The sequence below is a fragment of the Scyliorhinus canicula genome, chromosome 12, assembly GCF_902713615.1.
Source record: "Scyliorhinus canicula chromosome 12, sScyCan1.1, whole genome shotgun sequence".
Taxonomy (NCBI): domain Eukaryota; kingdom Metazoa; phylum Chordata; class Chondrichthyes; order Carcharhiniformes; family Scyliorhinidae; genus Scyliorhinus; species Scyliorhinus canicula.
This window is the reverse complement of record NC_052157.1, coordinates 51,423,697-51,440,128: the sequence shown is the minus strand read 5'-3', so window position 1 is coordinate 51,440,128 and position 16,432 is coordinate 51,423,697. Positions and strand designations below refer to the sequence as shown.

Below are 16,432 nucleotides of genomic sequence, written 5' to 3'. Positions count from 1 at the left end.
ACTGGTTTAGGTAGGTAGAGAAAGTAAAACTCTTCCTATTGGCTAGTGGTGCAAGGACCAGGAGATTTAAAATTTTGGCCAAGAGATTATAAGGGGAATGTGAGGTAGAATTACACACTGACCCGGAGGGTGGTGCAAGCTGAAACAATCAATGATTTTAAAAGGAAATTGAATGAGCGCTTGAAGAAAATGACCCTACAAAGCTATTGGGATCAAGCAGGAGAGTGGAACCGACTGGGTTGTTCCCCGTAGAGCCAACATAGATTTGATGGGCCAAATGATCTCCTTCAGTGATTTTGACTCTCATGAGCAGAAACCAGCTTGGGGTTCAGTTGCAATAGAATGCAGCAGGTATCCTCAGTTCCGACTAATCCAATTCCTCGACGCCTGGCTTTAAAATGTTAGTGTTACTGACAAGATCCACGCAGCAACAAAATCTTTGCTGCTAATTTTGAATCAGCCAAGAACTCGACCCAAGAGGAAGTTACTGACTGATCTGAGATTGTCATAGACTTCATAAGTCACTGCAACTTGTGAGAATTGCTGTGATTTCAGCTTCACTTCCTGGTGAAATTTGGGAGCGACTATTGTCTGTATAAAAGTCAGTCCGTGAAATACGTGTGAGGAAATAAAACTAGGGGTCCTATAGTGAAAGATGTAACTTCTGACTCCATAATCATCACAGTCCCGGGGAGCTCTGCTGTTCATTGGCTGTTGTTGAACTTCTAATTTGACCCATATTCTTGAGTATTTCAATACTTCTTGCAGTGGAGAATCGTGAATCCAGAAGTGCTCTGATGTAAAAAAGGAATCAAGTGGATCACATATCACATCTTCTTGTCAGGAGTGTTCTGCCAACCAATGTATTGCAATGTAAGTGAGGGCTAACGATTAAGCAATGTGTTTGTGCTCAGGTTACGGTGGATGAAAATAATTCTCTGGATCACTTAACACGCAACCGAGTAAAGATAAACCACACCCGAAGACCGCCAACCAGACATCATCGCAAAGAAGTAAGTCATCCAAGCATCAGCTATAACATTAGATAGCTCCACCATTTAAATCTGTAGCCAGAGCTGTGCTCCTCTCACTAGGTGATGGTAGTGAGCAGGCCATGGGCCCCTACCCAAAGAGGGCCAGAACCAAGAGCCTCTCTGCTGGAGGGGTGTATGTAGAGTGAAGGGCTCATCCACTGAGAGTATTTATCGGGAAAAACTTGCATTAATTGGTTAGAAATGGTTACTTCAGCCCTGTACTCCTACTGGTAAGGAAAACACAAACATTTCCCTCGATTTGGTCCTGGAATCACAGATTACCCAAAAGCGTCTTTGGAGGATTACAAGTAGTGGTTTAAAACAGTTTATTAAGAAGTAATAATTTTGAATAGAGTACGTAAGTAGACAGGAATGACATATAACAGATAAAATTAATGAGTTACCAGTCCCAAATCAGACACAAGGATGCGTGAAGAGGGGTGACTGTGCCAGTCTCTTCTCTTATCAGCCTTCTGGAGTGAATCAAATTGTTAGCCGAAGCCAGCATAGATGCACTTCAGAAAAACGTTCCATTGTCTCTCCTGTTCTCATTCTTCTCCTAAAGAGTGAAGCTGAATATTGAAAATGGTTTTTTTTCAGTATTAATTTAATTTTATTGCCATATTTGTGGCATCCCCTGCTCCACAACCCCACAATACAAACCGGGGCTTGGTGAGTTGCAATATGAGTCTTTTGGACCAGGTGTCCTGTCTTCTGTTAAATTTCTTTGGAGAAATGGGGAGGAGGTCCTAATTTTGTTGAAAGTGAGAATTTTTCAGAGACACCCGAGTTGCTTTACATAGAAAATAGAAGCAGGAGGAGGCCATTCGGCCCTTCGAGCCTGCTCCGCCATTCATTATGATCGGGCTGATCATCAAGTTCAATACCCTGAGTCTGCCTTCCCTCACGCATATACCCTGATCCCTTTAAACCCCAAGACACCCCCCGCAATCGGGAACATTGTTTCTGAATCTATCCTGATTAATCCTGCAAGAATTTTGTAAATTTCTATGAGATCCCCTCTCACTCTTCTAAATTCCAATTAATATAATCCTAACCGATTTCGTCTATCCTCATATGAAAGTCCCGCAATGTTTGGACAGATATATTTTAAAACAAGCAGTGTTACAATGTGGGCTAAGAATTTGAAATTTCACACCTGCTATCTTAGTCAGTCACCAGCTTGACTACTACAGAAATTCAAACATTTTGCACATGCTCAATAGTTTTCCCAAAGTAAAAGGAAAAGACCCCCCCCCCCCCCGCTCACCTCCGACAACATACAATATACAATACCATAACCTCCAATCTTTACAGATGCAGCTCCTCCATCTCACGCCACTGTCCCTTCTCCCCCAATTTATGTTCCCTTAGAAAGTCATTAGTCTCTTGTGTTTTAAGATAGTACTCCCGGCCTTCAAATGTGACCCAAAATTTTGCCAGGCACAGCACCCCAAACCGAATCTTCCTTAGGTACAACACCTGTTGTACAAGCCTGCACACCGCCTCACCAATTCCGCACCAATATCTTGATAGATTCCATGATTCCTGTCTTATTCACAGTCTCGCTTCTTCCTGGCCCATCGTAGAATCTTTTCTTTCTCAACGAATTTGTGCACAAACACCACCTGCGGCGGCTCCCCCGCTCTTGATCTCTACACCTCAAAGACCAGTGGGCCCTGTCCACCTCTGGGGCCTTGTCCAGCAACCCCTCTTCCAGCAGCTGGGCCAACATCCTTGACATGTATTTTGTGGCGCTCGTTCCTTCCACGCCCTCTGGCAGCTCCACAATCCACGGATTCCGCTGCCTGGACCTATTTTCCCTGCTCGTCCACCTTCAACCCTCACCGACTTGCACAGGTCCCCCAGGACCCCCACTCCGCCTCCAAGGACGCGATCCTATCACTCTGGTCAGACACCACAGTCTCCAACTCTCGTATCTCTGCCCTTTGTGCCTCAAGACACTTCTCTACACAGTCCATCGATCTTCACAGAGGTGCTACTGCTCCCTGAATGGCCTTCAAACCAATCCACTGTGCATCTCCTTCCTTTGCTGGCAAAATCCATCTTTTTTTAAATTTAGGATACTCATAATTTTTTTTCCCAATTAAGCGGCAATTTAGCGTGACCAATCCATCTAAACTGCGCATCTTTGGGTTGTGGGAGTGAAACCCATGCAGACACGGGGAGAATGTGCAAACTCCACATGGACAGTGACCCAGGGCCGCTTTCGAACCCAGGTCCTCAGCGCCGTGGTCCCAATGTTAACCACTGTGCCACGCGCCGCCCAAAATCCGTCTTTGATGAAGGCCATCAACTGCTCCATCTGGGCCTTTCCCACTGGCGGCGACCCTTCCTCCTCTGCAATTTTCACAATTGTTGTACCACAGGTCCCCTCCAATTCCTTAGCCAGGTCTTTTCCTGTTTTTTGCCGGGTCTGGTAGCCAGTAGACATGCCAACCTTGGAGAAGCTCTCCCTCTACACCAGGGGTGGGCAAACTACGGCCCGCGGGCCGCATACGGCCCGCCAAAGGTCTTTATGCGGCCCACCAAGATCAAATCATTAAAAAAAAATGTTTTAAAAAAAAAAAATTTTTTTTTTTTAATAAGGTTAATTGAGGGGGGGGCTGTTGGGTTACTGGTATAGGGTGGATACGTTGACTTGAGTAGGGTGATCATTGCTCGGCACAACATCGAGGGCCGAAGGGCCTGTTCTGTGCTGTACTGTTCTATGTTCTATATGAGGCGCCCAGAATCATAACCGGGTGAAGTGCCATTTTTGAAAAGTAGAGAAAAAGAGGGCTAAAGGCAGGATGCCGCCGGGGGAAGCGCTGAGGTATATGCCGCACGCTAATTGGTTACAACCGGGACTATTAATTAATATACTATGCGGCCCTTTAAAATTGTGAATATCTGAATGTGGCCCTTGCACGGAAAAGTTTGCCCACCCCTGCTCTACACCTTCTGCACCACTTTCCTGCCGGAGCTACCCCACTAGCGGGTATAAAGTGCCCAAACCAGTACCTTCAAGCCGGAGCTGCCCTGTGTGCGACCACTCACTCCATGGTCACCATCGGGAAGTCAGCTCATAGGCAATTAGGAATGGGCAACAAATGTCGGCCCAGTCAGCGATGCCCACAGAACCCTGACAGTGGCCTTCCTCCCAGTGCATCACCAATACTTTTGCATACTTTATATGCATTCATTGCAAATCAGATGGAAAATGACTAAGCTATCATAAACTTGGAGGGTCAACAACACGGCAGCCAGGAACTGCTCCCAGAACCCTACAAATGCAATTCAATTTTACAGTAAAGATTCCTTCATGGAACCTGAATAAAAGCAATAATTATAGATCATTCTACAGTGAAGAAGGAGGCCATTCGGCCCATCGAGTCTACACAGACCCTCTGAAAGAGCACCCGACCTATGCCCACTCCCCTACTCTATCCCAGTAGCCCCGTAACTCTACATAACCATTGGACATTAAGGGACAATTTAGAGTGGCCAATCTACCAAACCTGCACATTTTCAGACAATAATCTGCATCGCATCAGATTATTCAGCTAATAATACAAAAAAAAAAAATCAAAATATTTGGTTACTGGAAACCTGGAATAGAATATTGGAATACTCAGCTGGTCAAACAGTTGCCTTGTGGAAGGAATTGGGTGCAACTGCATTATTGGTTAATAGCAGTGTGCCATATCCCTGATGCAGAGCCCAGAGCCCCAGCCCTCTGAACCCTCCCATAGAAACATAGAAAATAGGAGAAGAGGAGGCCATTCAGCTTTTCGAGCCTGCTCTGCCATTCATTTTGATCATGGCTGATCATCCAACTCAATACCCTGATCCCACTTTCCCCCATATCCTTTGATCCCTTTTGCCACAAGTGCCATATCCAGTTGCTTCTTGAAAACATATAATGTTTTGGCCTCAACTACATTCTGTGGTAGCAAATTCTACAGGCTGACCACTCTCTGGGTAATGAGATTTCTCCTCAACTCTGTCCTAAATGCTTTACCTTGTATCCTCAGACTGTGACCCCTGATTCTGGACACCCCCACCATCGGGAACATCCTTCCTGCATCTACCCTGTTAGAATTCTATTGATTTCTATGAGATTTCCCCCCCCCCCCCCCCCCCCCCCCCCTAATTCTTCTGAATTCCAGTGAATACAATCCTAACCAACTCAATCTCTCCTCATACGTCCACCCCGCCATCCCAGGAATCAGTCTGGGAAACCTTTGCTGCACTCCCTCTATTGCAAGAACATCCTTTCTCAGATAAGGAGACCAAAATTGTGCACACTATTCCAAGTATGGCCTCACCAAGGACTTGTATAATTGCAGCAAGACATCCCTGCTCCTGTACTCGAATATTCTCGCTTTGAAGGCCAACATACCATTTGCCTTCTTCACTACCTGCCTCACCTGCATGCTTACCTTCAGTAACTGGTGTATGAGGACACCCAGGTCTCGATGCAAATTTCCTTCTGCTAATTTGTGGCCATTCAGATAATCTGCCTTCCTCTTTTTACTACCAAAGTGGATATCCTCACATATATCCAAATTATACTGCATCTGCCATTCATTTGCCCACCCACTCAACTTTCCCAAATCACACTGAAGGATCGCTACATCCTCCTCACAGCTCACACCCCCACCCAGCTTAGTGTCATTGCAAATTTGGTGATATTGCATCTAGTTCCCTCATCTAAATCATTGATCATAGAACCATAGAAAAGTTACAGCACAGAAGGAGGCCATTTGACCCATCATGTCCATGCTAGCTCGAGGACATCCAGGTGCCCTTCTCATCCCACCTGATCCATAACCCTGTTTCTTACAGCACTTGGTGCAGATCCAGGCACTTAAAAAAAAAAATAGGTCTCTGCCTCCAACACCAATTCGGGCAGCGAATTCCAAATTCCCGCTACCCTCTGCATAAAAAAGTTCTTTCTCATGTGCCCTCTACACCTTCTGCCACTTATCTTGAATCTATGTTGCCTGATTCTAAAATGATCCACCAAAGGAAACAATTTAATCCTTTCCATTCTATTTCTTCCCCTCATATTTCGTACACCTCAATTAAGTCACCCCTCAGCCTTTTTTCTTCCAAGGAAAATAACCCCAACCTATCCAATCTCTCTTTGTAGCGACACTTTTCTAGCCCTGGCAACATTCTTGTCAACCTCCTCTGCACTCTCTCCAGACCAATTACATCCTACCTGTAATGTGGTGACCAGAATTGCACACAATACTCCAGTTGTGGCCTCTCCAGTGTCTTATACAATTCCAACATTATATCCTTACGTTTTTTATATTCCATACCTCTCCCAGTGAAGGAGAGCATTGCATATGCTTTCTTTACAGCCTTGTCTACTTGAACAGCTACCTTTAGGGACATGTGTACTTGTACTCCAAGATCTCCTAATTCATCCAACCCTCTCAATATATTCCCATTTATTGTATATTCCCTATAGCTGTTTGGCTTCCTTAATGCATGACCTCACGCTTCTCTGTGTTAAATTCCATCTGCGACTTTACTGCCCACTCACCAACCCATATATATCATTTGGAGATTATTGCTATCCTCTACATTGTCCACCACTCGGCCAATCTTTGTGTCATCTGCAAATTTCCTAACTGTGTTCCCCACGTGCATGTCTAACTCGTTAATATATAACTCAAACAGTAAAGGTTTCAGCACCTAACCCTGTGGGACACCACTTGAAACAACTTTCCAATTGCAAGGGCAGCCATCAGCCATTATCTTAGTTTTCCGTCACTGACCCAACTTTTTATCCAGTTTTCCACATTGCTCTGTATCCCATGGGATTTCACTTTCTTGACCAATCTGCCATGTGGTAATTTGTCAAATGCCTTGCTAAAATCCATGTACACAACATTCACTGCACTACCTTCATCAACCCTTCCTGCCACTTCCTAAAAGAATTCAGTCAATTTTGTGAGGCAAGATCTTCCTTCAACAAATTCATGCTGACTATCCCAACAAGTCTATGTCTTTCTATGCAACAGTTAATCCTATCTCTCAGGATTGACTCCACTAACTTGCCCACCACCGACATAAGACTAACTGGCCTATAATTGTTTCCATTTCCTTTAATCCCTTTTTAAACAATGGAACCAGGTTTGCATTTCTCCAGTCCTCCGGTACCTCCCTGTATCTAGTGAGGATTGGAAAATCATCCTCAGAGCATCTGCCATCTGCTCCCTGACCATCTTCAATAGCCTTGGATACAATCCATCTGGCCCTGGTGACTTATCAACTTTTAAGGATTTCAACTCTTCCAGTGCTTCCTCTCTCTGTATGATTATCCCATCCAATATCTCTGTGTTCGTCCTGGACTACTATATCTGCATCATCCATTTCATTTGTAAATACAGAGACAAAATATTCATTTAAAACCCTTCCCACAGCCTCTTTATCTGCACACAAGTTTCCCTCTACATCCCTGATAGGTCCCACTTTTTTCTTAACTAACCTTTCACCATGAATATTTTGGTAAAACATCTTTGGGTTTTCTTTAACTTTATGTACTAATCTTTTTTCATGCCCTCTCTTTGATTTCCTTATTTCCCTTTTGACTTTTCCCTGCACTTCCTATACTCGTCAAGGCTATCTTCAGTGCTTAGTCCTTTGTACCTATCATACACTTTCTTTTTCTGGATCTTCTCCTGTATTCCTCCAGACAACCAGGGGGTCTAGATTTGGCAGTACCACTCATTTTTGGAGGGGACTACTACTTTGTATATTTTGATATCTCCTTTTAGTGCTTCCCACTGGTTTTTCACTGATTTATCCTCTAGCAATGGCCAGCCCACCTCAGCCAAGTGCCGTCTAATTTATGCAAAATTTGCCTCTCCCAAGTTCTAAATTTTTATTCCTGCTTTATCTCTTTCATTTTCCTTAATATATATTGTGAATAGTCGGGGTTCCAGCACTGATCTCTGCACCACTCTGATACCCCACTAGTCACTGCCTGCCATTTGGAGAAAACACGTTAATTCTCTGTTATCTTTTCACCTTCCTTTTTGAATATTGGAGTGACAGTAACTATCCTCCAATCTGTAGGAACTGTTCCAGAGTCTATAGAATCCTGGAAGGTGGCCAATGCATCCACTATTTCTAGAGCCACTTCCTTAAGTACACTGGGATGTAGATTATCAGGCCCTGGGGATTTATCAGCCTTCAACCTCATCAATTTCCCCCAAACCATTTCTCTACTAATATTGATTTCCTTCCTCCCTCTCACTAAACCCTGTGTTCCCCAACATTTCTTGAACGTTATTGGTGTCCTCGTTTGTGAAGACAGAACCAAAGTATGTATTTAGTTTGTCAGCCATTTCTTTGTTCCCCATTATAAATTCCTGTTTCTGACTGTAAGGGACATACATTTGTCTTTACCAATCTTTTTCTCTTCACGTACCTATAGAAAGCTTTACTGTCAGTTTTTATGTTCCCCGCAAGCTTACTCTCATACCCTTGTCCCCTTCTTAATCAATCCCTTTGTCCCCCTTTGCTGAATTCTAAACTGCTCCCAAGGTTTCCTCAGGTTTGTTGTTTTCTTGGCCGATTTGTGTGCCTCTTCCTTGAATCAAATACTGTCTCTAATTCCCCTTGTAAGCCATGGTTTGGCCATCTTTTCTGTTTTACTTTTGTGCCAGACATGAATAAACAATTGTTGCAGTTCATCCATGCGCTCCTTGAAGGTTCGCCATTGCCTATCCACTACCACCCCTCCGAGTAACGTACCCACTCCCATCATAGCCAACTCGCGCCCCATACCAAGGTAGTTTCCTTTATTAAGATTCAGGATCCTAGTCTCTGAATCAGCTACATAACTTTCCACCTTGACGAAAATTCTATCATGGTGGCTCATCCCCAGGACCTCGCACAACTAGATAGCCAATGATTCCTTTCTTATTCGGCAATACCAAGTCTAGGATGGCATGTTCTATAATTGATGCCTCAACATATTGATCCAGCAAACCATTCCGTATGTACTGCAGGAATTCCTCCTCTCCGGTATTGTGACTAATTTGATTTGCCCAGTCTATATGAAGATTAAAATCACCCATAATTACAGATATTCCTTTATCGCATGGGCATGTGATTAAGGAGTATTTCAGCAGTCAGTATCTGCCCAATGCGGGCTGAGGGTAGATGGAATGCTGACAGGACTATATTGCTGTTATTCTTCAGGTCAGATAGCACCCGTCAATCCATACCTAAAACACCAACATCCCGCTTCTCACCACAAATGCTGCCTTACTTTCTGATTTTTTTTGCTTTCTGTGTTGCTTTTGTCTTGTTGATTTTGTTGTACTTAAGTATCACAAGGTTAAAGAATATCAAGATGATTAAAGGTTATCTTTATATCCTAGGTAGCCAGTGCTGTGTCTGGAGGAATGCAGAGACTAGAGCTCGGAGTTGAGAATCTTACTGTTGAAGACTCAACAAATGAAGAGCAGCCAAAGGAAAACCCCAGTAATCAAACCAACAAGAACAGACCTATTCTTATGCCTAAAATCAAACCCAGTAACGCAAAAGGCGGTGATGAGTTAGAAAAAAAAGAAATCCCACCTGAGGCTGAGACGGGAGAGGGTCCACCGGCTGAGAAGGGAGAGGGGCCACCAGCCGAGGAGGGAGAGGGTCCACTGGCCAAGGAGGGAGAGGGGCCACCAGCCGAGGAGGGAGAGGGGCCACCAGCCGAGAAGGGAGAGGGTCCACTGGCCAAGGAAGGAGAGGGTCCACTGGCCGAGAAGGGAGAGGGTCCACTGGCCGAGGAGGGAGAGGAGCCTGCGACCGAGGAGGGAGAGAGGCCACCGGCCAAGGGGGGAGAGGGGCCACCGGCCAAGGAGGGAGAGGGGCCACCAGCCAAGGAGGGAGAGGGACCATCTGCTGAGGAAGGAAAGGAAGAAGACCTATCTTGTGCCACAGAAACTGTTGCCGATTGCCAAGAAAGTGAAGGTGAATCTGATTTCCAAGCAGAGGTATCGTCAGGTGTAAATATAATGAAGAAACAGTCGTCTGAAACTTGTAACAGCTCGCTAAACAGGGCAAATCTAATCAGAGTGAAATGTGCTTCCTTGGGAGATATCTTATCAGAATCCAAGCAACATGCAATAAGGAAACAAGTTGATACAAGTGGCCATCTCAAGAAGAGGAATGTAGAAAAATTGGAAGGTGAGATAGCTTTTGAGCTGAAAGTAACAGAGGAACTTCTCCAACAAGCAGCTGGTGAGCAACATCTTCAGAGCAATATCACCCAAGACAGCTGGTCAACCAGGAGTGCGGCACACTTGCTGAACGAAGCCGTAGCTAAATGGACTGAAGCTGACAAAGTCTTGCAAGAACTTAAGGGTTTAAAGGGATTATGCAACAAATCTGAGACTCTCACTTTGGAGGAAAGAGAAAGGCGTAAAAATCTGTTGACTATGTACAGAAGAAGTGTGCCTTAACCTGACTGTGTAACATAGGGACCAACGATACACACTGGCTGCTTGGTGAGTTGCAATACGAGTATGTTGGACCAGGTCTCCTGTATCCTGTTAAATTTCTTTGGTGAGATGGGGAGGAGGTTCTATTTTTGTTAAGAGAGAATTTTGCACAGATACCTGAGATGCTTTACAATGAAGGAACAGATATTTTTTTAAAAAACAGGCAGTGTTACAATGTGGACTAAGAATGTGAAATTCCACGCCTGCTGCCCAAGTCAGTCACCAGCTTGACAGCTACAGAAATTCAAACATTTTGCACATGCTCAGAGTAATTTGCCTTTTAGCTAAACAAGTGCTTCCTCCAATTTCCTGTTCCTGTTCCTTGCTTTGAGCCGGTACTTTTCAAGCCTCTGACTTTCCTGCTGTATTTTCACACTGTCCTTTTGAGTGAACCCAGGGAATACAGAATGTGTTCTGTATGCAGCAAGTATACTTGTAAAGTGGCTAACTGTACATTGAAGGTTGCTGCAGCCGTTTCTGAAGGTGATGTTGTCAGGCCAGTGAGGGGGAGTTTTCTCGTGTGAAGGAAAAGAGCAACAAAGGCCAAACTCATCCACAATTCGAAGGAAATTAAGTGCAAGGTTCTGTAACGTTGGAATGTGAATGTAGAATCACTGATTTGTTTTTACCATTCAGTATTTGAGTTGCCACAAATATTTACTGTTTTTAGATGAACTGCATTGTCCAAATACAACATTTGTACTTCTGTGAACTCCTTTTAAAATCATTTCTACTGCCAGTATTAATATTTATGCAAAAAAAACTAATACGACTTTGCCTTAGTATTTACCCAGTGGAATGTTTTTATATCCTGCCTATTAACACAGGCTTATTGCTTTATTTATACTTTAACCGTGTTTATATTTTTCTGTAACAAAGGATTCATGCAATGGAATAGAATGAAGCACTTCACAATAAAATGGCATTCTATTCATCTGCAAAATCAATCTCCTTTACACTTATTCCACTCACTGATTTAAGGTGTGTAGAATTTAATTGGTTTTATATGGCTGAAAGTTGATGTAACTTATTCACTGTTTAGTCACTTTGACCTCATTTTGGGTATCTCACCACCCACCACCTGTTCTCCATATACACACCCTGGCCAGAGATATTTGAGTCTCTTAAGGTCAGGTTACAATTGCCTATAAACTAATTGTAGAAACAATCGTGTTCCCAGTAGCTTGCATCCTCTGGGACAAAAAAGAACAAAGCTAGCTTTTCAACGTTTTGAGGCCTTGCTGTGTGAGTGGGATGTTGTTTGTTGATCCCTTGTATCTCTCACAGGTCTGGTAAGCTTTGGGTGCAGAGTAAAGATCCTGTTACTCTCTCCCAGTAATGTACCTCATCTCAGCTTCACAACCCACAATTGCGTGAGTATGAATGTTTCCGTAAGCCTCCCTTGTGTCCTAAATTCCTTCTGACTTTCTTGGCTTTTGCCCTCATCATTCACATCAACAGCTCCATCCATAAGACTGCAAGATATAGGAGCAGAATTAGGACATTTTGGCCCATCGAGTCTGCTCTTTCATTCAATCATGGCTGATATGTTTCTCATACTCATTCTCTCTTGACTTCTCCCCGTGACCCCTGATCTCCTTATTAATCCAGAACCTATCTGTCTCTGTCTTAAAGGCACTCAGTGACTTGGTCTCCACAGCTTTCTGAGGCAATGAATTCCAAAGATTCACCACCATCTGGCTGAAGACATTCCTCCTTATCTCATTTTAAAAGGATTGTCCCTTCAATCTGAGGCTGTGCCCTCAGGTTCCAGTCTCTCCTATAGGTGGAAACATTTTCTCTCGTTGTCCCTCTATCTAGGCCTCTCAGTATTCTGTTAGTTTAATGAGACCCCCCCCCCCCCCCCCCAATCCCAAGTACAGGCCGCTCTTCAAATGAAAAGCCCTTAATTCCCGGAATCATTCTTGTGAAGCTTCTCTGGACCCCCTCCAAGACCAGCACATCCTTCCTCAGATACGGGGCCCAAAAGTGCTCAGAATATTCCAAATGGGGTCTGACCAGATCCTTATACAGTCTCAGCAGTACACCCAGCTCTTGTATTCTAGCCCTCTCAAAATGAATGCTACCATTGCATTTACCTTCCTAACTGCCAGCTGAACCTGCATGTTAACCTTAAGAGAATCCTGAACTAGGACTCCTAAGTCCATTTGTGCTTCAGATTTCCAAAGCCTTTCCCCACTAGAAAATAGTCCGCATAACCTCAAACTTTTCCACATTGTATTCCATCTGCCACTTCTTTGCCCACTCTCCTAGCTTGTCCAAGTCCTCCTGCAGCCTCCCTGCTCCCTCAACACTACCTTCCCTCTACATATCTTTGTATCATCTGTAAACTTGGCAATAATGCCCTCAGTTCCTGCCAGATCGTGAATCGTTGTGGTCCCAACACTGAACCCTGTGGAACACCACTAGTCATTGACTGCCACCCTGAAAAAAAACCTTTATCTGCCTTCTGTCAGTCAGACAATCCTCTATCCATGCCAGTACCTTGCCCCTAACACTATGGGCTCTCATTTAGCAGCCTCCTGTACGGCACCTTGTCAAAGATCTTCTGGAAATCTATATAGTTCACATCCACTGGCTCTCCTTTGTCTAACTTCCTTGTTACCTCCTCAAGGAATTCTAACAGATTTGTCAGGCATGACTCCTCTTGATGAAGCCATGCCGACTGAGCCCTATTTTAACAGGCAATTCCAAGTACTCCGCAATCTCATCCTTAATAATGGACTCTGAAGGACTTCTGGAGATGACATGTAGGCGGAGGTTGCACGATCGGTGACTCCCGCCAGAGTTCTCATTTTTTGGTCCTTTTCACACAGATTTTGCACAGTTAACTGGGTTGAATATGCCTTTGTTATGTCCAAAGCCTATGCCTGGTTTGACACAGGGCGATCCTTCTGAATTTATTATTATGCTTTCTCACAGTCGTTTGAAGAATTGAGTGATTTGTGAGGCCATTTCAGGGGCAGCATAGAGTCAATCACATTCCAGTGGGTCTTGAGTCACATTTAGGACAGAGCAGAAAAGGCTTGCGGATTTCCTTCCCTAAAGGACATTAATGAACCAAATTAATTTTATGATAATCCGGTAATTTCATTGTCACCATATTGATGCGCTTTTTATTCCAGATTTATTTAAATTCCATAATTGCTATAATGGGATTTGAATTCATGTCTCTGGGACATTAATCCCAGCCTCTGGATGACTAATCCAGTAACATTACCACAATTCGACTGTACCTGAAATATATAAACATATCCATGAAATACATCGAACAATAATTATAGGAGACTTCAGCCACCCCAAAATAAACACTCACGATGTGGAGGGAAAAGGGAATGAAGTTTTACACTGTGTCAAGGGGCCATTCCTGGCCCAGTATGTAAGAGGACGACAATAAAGACAACCTTGCAATTTCTTTTATTCTTTTTTAAAAAATAATTTTTATTCAAATTTTCACATTTTCACAAAAACGAAAACAATAACAGAAAATTCTAAGAACAAAAAAAAACAGACCCCCCCCCCCCCCCCCCCCCCCGCCGTAAATACAAAAGAGAAACAATAAATTATCGCCCGTCATTGGCAAAAAACAGATATTCAACCCAACAGAAAAACCAAGAGACAACCCCCCCACCCCCAGGTCGCTGCAGCTGCCGACCTTTTGTTTTTACCGTTCTGCCAGGAGATCTAGGAATGGTTGCCACCTCCTGAAAAACCCCTGCACTGACCCCCTTAGGGCAAATTTCACCCTTTCCAATTTAATAAACCCCGCCATATCGTTGACCCAGGCCTCCACGCTTGGGGGCCTCGAATCCTTCCACTGAAGAAGAATCCTCTGCCGGGCTAGTAGGGACGCAAAGGCCAGAACACCGGCCTCTTTCGCCTCCTGCACTCCCGGCTCCACTGCAACCCCAAATATTGCGAGTCCCCAGCCTGGATTGACTCTGGATCCTACCACCCTCGATACCGTCCTTTCTACACCCTTCCAAAATTTCTCCAGCGCTGGGCATGCCCAGAACATCTGGACATGGTTTGCTGGGCTCCCTGAGCACCTAATACACCTGTTCCCGGTCCCAAAAAACCAGCTCATCCTCGTCCCGGTCATATGAGCCCTATGCAGTACCTTAAACTGTATAAGGCTAAGCCTCGCACATGAAGAGGCGGAGTTCACCCTTTCTAGGGCACCCGCCCAAGTCCCCTCCTCAATCTCCTCACCCAGCTCCTCCTCCCATTCATCTTTCAGCTCCTTCACCGAGGCCTTGTCTACCTCCTGCATCACCTGGTACACTTCCGAGATCCTCCCCTCTCCAACCCATAACCCTGTCCTGGACCCCACGTGGCGGCAGCAGAGGGAACCCCACCACCTGCTGCCTGACAAACGCCCTTACTTGCATGTACCTAAAGGTGTTCTCCGGGGGAGCCTGAACTTCCCTTCCAGCTCACCCATGCTCGCAAACTTCCCGTCTATGAACAGGTCCCCCAGCCTCCTGACACCTGCCCTGGGCCAACTCAGGAACCCGCCATCAATTCTCCCTGGAACAAAACGGTGGTTCCCCCATATCAGGGACCCCATCGAGGCCCCCACCTCCTCCCTGTGCTGCCTCCATTGCCCCCAAATCTTGAGGGTAGCTGCCACCACCGGGCTCGTGGCATACCTCGTCGGAGGGAGCGGCAGCGGCGCCGTTGCAAGCGCTTCCAGGCTCGTACCCACACAGGATGCCATCTCCAGCCTCTTCCATGCCGCCCCCTCCCCGTCCATTACCCACTTATGCACCATCGCTGTGTTGGCAGCCCAATAATACCCACAGAGGTTGGGCAACGGCAGTCCCCCCCCATCCCTGCCCCACTCCAAGAACACCCGTCTCACCCTTGGAGTCCCGTGTGCCCACACAAACCCCGTAATGCTCCTGTTAACCCGCCAGAAAAAGGCCTTCGGGATATGGATGGGGAGGCACTGGAACAGGAACAGAAACCTCGGGAGCACCGTCATCTTGACTGACTGCACCCTACCCGCCAAAGACAGCGGCAGCATGTCCCACCTCTTAAACTCCTCCTCCATTTGCTCCACCAGCCTTGTGAGGTTTAGCTTATGCAAGGCCCCCCAGCTCCTGGCCACCTGAACCCCCAAGTACCTGAAGCTCCTCTCCACCCTTTTCAGTGGGAGCCTCCCAATCCCCCCCTCCTGGTCCCCTGGGTGTACCACAAACAGCTCGCTTTTCCCAAAGTTAAGCTTATACCCTGAGAAATCCCTAAATTCCCGGAGAATCCCCATCACCACCGGCATTCCCCCCACCGGGTCCGCCACATACAACAATAGGTCATCCGCATAGAGTGACACTCGGTGCTCCTCCCCACCTCGGACGAGCCCCCTCCAATTCCCCCGACTCCCTCAGCGCCATAGCCAGGGGGACATCATTGCAATTTCAAAGAGCAGGAAATAAACCTGAAAAGATAAGAAAATTAAAAAGAACATCTAGGAAATAACAAGTACAGCAGTTAGCAGTTTTAAGATAACAATTGAGAAAGGCACGAATAAGACAAAGACCAAATTAACAGGTTGCAAATAAATGAAGAGCAGGGCCATATATATCAGATAGTTCACAAATGATCCAACAATGTTACATTTATGGATTTTCAATAGGCTTTTGATTTTGGTTGTTCGCAAAATTGATGCTCAGGGAATCAAACGGGAAGTAGCAGCAATGGAAGAGAATAGTGGTGGCTGACTGTTTCATGGACTGGAGGGAGGTACACAGTAGAGTTCTTCAAGGATGCTACTGGCACCACTGATGTTTTGATCCACAGAGCACAATTTCAAAATATGCAAATCATAGATCATCGAATTTACAGTGC

The 16,432-nt window shown here is 45.2% G+C and overlaps 1 protein-coding gene across 1 annotated transcript in view; it reads left to right on the top strand.

Annotated features, from left to right (window-relative positions):
* LOC119974231 (pleckstrin homology domain-containing family O member 2-like) overlaps positions 1–11,504 on the top strand; it is an 81,766-nt gene extending 70,262 nt beyond the window's left edge. Inside the window, exons 4-5 of the mRNA XM_038812999.1 lie at positions 915–1,013; positions 9,446–11,504. Of these exons, the coding sequence (XP_038668927.1) occupies positions 915–1,013; positions 9,446–10,522 (1,176 nt within the window). The 3' untranslated portion in view covers positions 10,523–11,504. The remainder of the gene's footprint in view (positions 1–914; positions 1,014–9,445) is intronic.
* Positions 11,505–16,432: the final 4,928 nt, after the last annotated feature.